The sequence below is a fragment of the Colobus angolensis genome, unplaced genomic scaffold (assembly GCF_000951035.1).
Source record: "Colobus angolensis palliatus isolate OR3802 unplaced genomic scaffold, Cang.pa_1.0 Scaffold159, whole genome shotgun sequence".
NCBI lineage: Eukaryota > Metazoa > Chordata > Mammalia > Primates > Cercopithecidae > Colobus > Colobus angolensis.
In genome coordinates this window covers 6,284,724-6,290,449 of record NW_012114699.1, presented here as the reverse complement: position 1 = coordinate 6,290,449, position 5,726 = coordinate 6,284,724, and the positions used below count along the sequence as shown (strand labels likewise).

The 5,726-nt window shown below is 54.0% G+C and overlaps 1 protein-coding gene across 1 annotated transcript in view; it reads right to left on the bottom strand.

Annotated features, from left to right (window-relative positions):
• Positions 1 to 5,726, bottom strand: part of SASH3 (SAM and SH3 domain containing 3) — a 15,300-nt gene continuing 9,574 nt past the window's right edge. Inside the window, exons 3-7 of the mRNA XM_011936989.1 lie at positions 4,116 to 4,257; positions 2,722 to 2,870; positions 2,362 to 2,571; positions 2,059 to 2,209; positions 1 to 1,556 (exon numbers count right to left, since the gene is read on the bottom strand). Of these exons, the coding sequence (XP_011792379.1) occupies positions 1,366 to 1,556; positions 2,059 to 2,209; positions 2,362 to 2,571; positions 2,722 to 2,870; positions 4,116 to 4,257 (843 nt within the window). The 3' untranslated portion in view covers positions 1 to 1,365. The remainder of the gene's footprint in view (positions 1,557 to 2,058; positions 2,210 to 2,361; positions 2,572 to 2,721; positions 2,871 to 4,115; positions 4,258 to 5,726) is intronic.

Genomic DNA, 5,726 nt, shown 5'->3' with positions numbered 1-5,726 from the left:
TTTAGTTCTACCCATGTTTATTGCTAACAGCTGGCCTCCCTCCACCCTCTCATATTTACACCCAACCCCTTCCCCAAAGCTAGCTTTTACCAAAGTTCCTGGTAGGAGGTCAAGAAGTGTGTCCACTTAGCCGGCAGTCCTGGATGTAGTGGACGCTGTTTGTCCCCAGGCCAGTTGGGCACCAGAGAAGGGCTACTCTGGGGATTCAGGGCACAGACTTGGTACCAGGGTCAAGGGAGGCCCCCACTCACAGATACTCTCCTTTCCTTCTGGGCCTCAGTGTACACCAAAACCTTCAGAAAGCAAAGTGGAGTGGTGGACCCCCAGTGTCAAGTTTAGTGCTCTCTTTGCTTGTGAGATCCCACACAAGTGGCCAACTCTGGACCCAGATCTGTAACTGGCTTCTGAGAGGCAATTCTGTCCTTGGAAGCCAGGTTTGACCATCTGCAATCAGCCCTGTGAGAAGTCTCGTTTGAGGGGGCCAGGAATGGAAGGGGAGGGTGCATATCGTATGAGGTATGGGCATTGTGTTAAGCTGGGGGAAGTTGCAGCTTGTCCTGAGTTACATGGGGAGGAATAAAGTGGGTGGGTAGGAGGAGCCACTTCATCTGAAAGCCTGAGGCCCCTCTGGTCCCCTTGATAAACCCCACTGGTGTCCCAGGCCACAGGTAACAGGAGAATAGACATTTAATGTCACAGAATGTCAGAGCAGGCAAGGCCTTCGGTGATCATCCATTCTAACCCCAACCAGTCCTAAGCCTAGAAAGAGGAAGCCACTTGGTTCAAGTCTCATAGGATTTAGTGGCCAAAACTCTAAGAAAGCTAAGGAGAAGGAAAGTGGGAATGGTACTTGTGGATTTCTTCAGGCCTTATTTAGGGGAACTGGATTTACCCATGGTCAGTTTGGGTTCTTCTAAATGGCCAGCTTCCCTAGGGTTTTTAGACTGACCTGAAACATTGACTTGGTCCCCTTTTCAGGAGCAGTGCGACAGGGGTAGGTGGTGTGGGGGTGAGGAGGATTTGGAGGCCTTGGTGGTGAGGGACATGGGCAGGGTCTCCCAGTGCCCCACTTGCTGTGGCCATGGCTATGGCGGGGGAGCAGTTGGTGCCAAGAGGGACTGCGCTGTCAGTCGCTGGTGGAGGGTGGGGCTCAGGCAGGTGGGATGTGCCCTTGGGCGACTCCCCAACCACTCCAGCTGAGCCTGGAACCTGTAGGACCCTGGCCTGGCCTCTGCCTAAGTGTCCCTGGGGAAGCAGGGCCAGGCTCAGTGCCAGTCCTCAGGGCCTGGGCCACCACGGGAGGCTGAGCCCACTCCTGCAGCCTTTGCAGCTGGGGCCCAGCCTTGGGCTATTGCCACCACCACCTCAAGGTGCCCCGGCCAGGGAGAGGCCCTGCAGCTGCTCCTCAGTGCCTGCCAGCTCTGCCTCATCGCGCCCGCTCTCCGAGCCCTCAAAGCAGCCTGAGTCGCGCGGGATGTCCACTTTGGGTTCCGACACTGTGTGTGCCACTGGCTCCTGGCTGCTCTCGGCGCCCTCTTCTGCCTCCTCGCTGCCAGCTGCCAGGGATGAGAGAGGGAGACAGAATATGGGGGTGGGGGGAGGGACCTTGGGAAATGCACCATAGGCGGTCTCTCCTTCTGGGCACCTGCCACCACCCTGCCCATCTCCTCACTGCTTCCAGCTTAGAAGCCGGTAGGAGTTGTTTCCAGGCCAGCTCCGCAGTCCAGGAGCTCACACTTCTTTAGCACTAAGCTGGAGCCAGGCAGTGGGCTTGAATCCTGGCTCTGTTATTACTCAGCTTTGAGGCCTCAAGTAAGGCTTTGCCTTCTTTGGCCTTAAGGGTCCCCTTTGATCCAAAGTGGGTTGGGCCCAATCATCCCTACAACTCCTTTGTCCCGTACGCTTTCCCTGAAATCCTAATTCAAGTGGAAAGTACCTTTCCACTGCAGAGCGGTCCTAGGGCAGAGCGTGGACAGAGGGCAGGGCCCCGGCAAGCTTCCCCTCCCTGGAATGCCGGTGGGCACACACCCTCGCCAGGCCACTCCTAAAGCCACTCACTGTCATAGTCCAGCAGCAGCTCGGCGGCCGTGAGCAGCTTGGCCCGGTGCTGCGGGTCCATGATGTTCAGCTCATTGAGGTGTGTTTCTCGCAGCTCTTTGAAGTCCTCTAGTGTCTGGTAGCCATTGAGCAGGAGGGTGGACGTGTGCTCCTGTGGGCAGAGGCAGGCCACCGGCACAGCTGCTTACCAGCCACCCCTGCCTAGATCCTCCCCAACTACGCGTAACTGTCATTTCCTGGTCCCCATCCCTGGGCCAATTGTGTCTCCCTGATACTAGATACTAGTGAGGTCCAAGCTCAAACCTCCAGGCCGATGCGCTCCAGCAGCTCATGCAGGGTCTTAGGCTTGGGCCTCTTGCCCTTGCTCTGTCGGCGGCTGGGTCGGGCATGCCCCACGGCCTCCTCGGGCAGCACATCCACATAGATGAATTTGAAAGAGCCCACCTTGCCATTGAGTAGGCCCAGCCACGTGCCCACAGGTGGCTTTTCAATGATCTGGATCACATCTCCTTTCTGTTGGGGGAGAGGAGAGGAGAAGGGAGCAAGGGAGAGAGGAGATGGGGGGCCTTGGCCTCCACTGACACTCTCATAGCCTGGTTCAGTCCAGCTTCCTTTTTGGGCGCAGCCTGCCAGGCTCCAGAGAAGCCCGGATGCTGACCTTACCTGCAGTTTCAGCGAGTCGTGGTCATAGGGGCTGGGAGTGAAGTCGGTGTGGACTCGTGCTCGGCCACAGAAGGGCCCTGTGTACTGGGGGGCAGGTGGTTCCTCCCCGAAGCTGCCAGAACCTGGGCTGGGGCTGCAGAGCTCACTGCCTGCAGGAGATGGGGCAGGGAGGAGGCTCACCTTTGTCCTAGGACAGCTGAGACACTGCCTAGCAGGTGCCTTCCAGGGGGTCTGCCTAGAAATCCCGAAGGTATACACTGGGAAGGCAGCTGGGCTCTGGCAAGCTTTACACTGCAGAAGGGATTCTGAGCCACCCCCTTGGCTACCCACCAGGAGCATGGCTTCACCTCTGGGCCCTTGGACATAAAAAGAATTGGCAACAGGAGGAGAAATGGCTCACTGACCACAGAATGGGCAAATTAGGAGAGCCTCTAGAGACCAACTGGGCCAACACCCCAATGAACAGACGAGGAAATCTGAGGTCACACAGATCAAGTGAACTGCTCAAGGCTTCTCATTTTATAATTGGCGGCACTGAGTCCATTAGACTCCATGTTCCCTGCCTCCCACTCCAATGCTCCCTGCACCTAGGAATCTACCCCCTGCATTCATATTTGACTTTCTTTGCTTAATAACTCAATGTTTAGTTACAATGTCACATAGAAACTCAGTTGGGCTCCTTCTCCCTGGGAAGGACAGAATAGTGGGCATTTTGAATGATTTTCAGTGGGGGGCAGGGAAGTGTCTGTGGAGCCAGAAAAAGCAGGAAACTTGGAGTGGACCTGAGGGGCAAGAAAGGCAGTGCCGAATGGGGCTACAGAACCCAAAGCCCCTGCCTGGAGGAGTTCCCTGCTGGCACCTCTTGTCCTGCCCCATGGACTTCTAGAAGATGCCAAGTGATGCCCTGAGCCCAGCAACTATGGTCTAGGGTCAAGAGGCTGACTCTTCACAGCTGGAGACCTCATACGCCCACCCCGGCCTGGGGCATCAGAGGCCCAGAGAGCTGTAGCCTCTAGCTGCCCTTGGAAGGGTGGGGACAAGCTGGTCCAAGAGGGTGACTGAGAGTCTTCCTCTGCCCGTGGGCCTCTCCAGGGCCTGGGGATAGCAAGTGGAAGTTCCTCTACGGTACATCTGAGTTCAAGACTGGGTCACCTTGGGCAAGTCACTTAACCTCCCTAAGACTCCGTTTCCACATCAGTAAAGCAAGGATAACAGTACTGGCCCCATGAGGCTGTTGAGAAGATTTAATGTGAAGAGGGCTGAGAATGTTCCCAGCAGGCAAAGAGTAAGCATTCATTTCTCTTACCCCCTTCCCAGACAGAGTGCCACCAGCACGGCTGTAACCCAGTCCTTTCCTCCAGATTCGGCAGGTGTCCCCCGCATCCCCTACTCACCTGTTGATGCCTGGCGGCTGAGCACCGGAAGTTCACGCTCCTCTTGCTCAGAAAAGGCCAGTGCCATCTTCTCAGGGCCAGGGCTGTCCAGGGTGTAGTCTGGAGATGTCGGGGAGGCAGAGCCCTCCTCCAGAGTGTCTCCCTGCAGGGAGGGTAGGCGGGAAGCTTTAAGGAGCCTTGCTGGGGTGCGCATGAAGCTAAGGAAATGGGCCTGGGCTTGGTGAAGAGCTGGGGGTTGGCTCAAACCCCAGCTCTGCCACTTACAGGCTGAATGGCACTCTCTGAGTCCTAGTCTCCCCTTTTGTAAAAATGAGAGTGACAGCCCTTACCCTGGCTACCTCGCAGAAACAGGTTTGACCAGGGCACCATGTGGATATGCTTTTGTCAGCCTCAAGTGGCAATGTACGTACAGAAAAGATCACAGTGGCACAATCTGGACTCAGCCATTGCTACCGCACAACTGGGCAGATAATGGCGCTGGAGAGGAAACTACTTTTGCCTGTGCTTCTGTGTACCAGGCCTGCCTGCTATTTCATGGAATCCTTACAGTGACACTTGAAGGTAAGTGGTATTGTTGGTCTGAGTTTGCAAATGAGGAGTAAGGCCCAAGGGTTACTTACTCCTCATTTGTAAACTCAGGCCAAAGGAATTCAGGTTCAAGTCCCAAGGGAACCCACAACCAAGTCGGCCAAACTCCAGAGCTCCCCCCACCTCACCACACCTCAGTGAGGTGATAACTGTTTAACAGCTGGCCCCGATGAGTTGCCAATTCCTGTGTTGTAAACACTCCCTGCCACGGCCAATGTCAAGCTACCATTTTTGACATCACTGGATGTGTTGTCTGAAATGAGGGCGAGGCTATTTCCACCATGAAGATGCTATGGATGCAAGTAACTTCAGCAGCACTGATAAGAGTAAAAGGTAGTACAAGAATTAGGAAGTGATAAGTTTTGAAGACTTACTGTATTACCTTTGTTCTTTTTTACAACACTATTTATTTATTTGTTTGTTTGTTTGTTTATTTATTTAGAGACAGTGTCTCGCTATGTTGCCCAGGCTGGACTCTCACTGGGCTCAAGCAATCATCTTGCCTCGTCCTCCTGAGTAGCTGGGATTATAGGTGTACACCACAACGCCCAGTGAACCTTTTTAAAAAAATATAATTTACCGAATTGTAAGTTTCTTTAATTTGATTTTTAATAATGGTTGTGTTTAACAACTGGCTTGCAAAATTTTTGACAGTTTGACCAACTGCTCTCGTTAGCTGGTATAAGCCCAGTATGAGCCAACTCCAGCACACTACTGCCTCAGTGGCTCCTTTTAGAGCCATGGCACCCCAGACCCACTGTGTGGTTTAAGCTATTTGGGTCATGCCTACCCCACAGCTGTCTGTGCCAACTTTCCTCCCTGGGCTGAAGCCAACCTTCTCTGTTTTCTCTCTTTTTTTTGAGATGGAGTTTTGCTATTGTCACCCAGACTGGAATGCAATGGCGTGATCTTGGCTTACTGAAACCTCAACCTCCCAGGTTCAAGCAATTCTCCTGCCTTAGCCTCCCGAGTATCTGGGATTGCAGGCACCCACCACCACACCTGGCTAATTTTTTTTTTTTT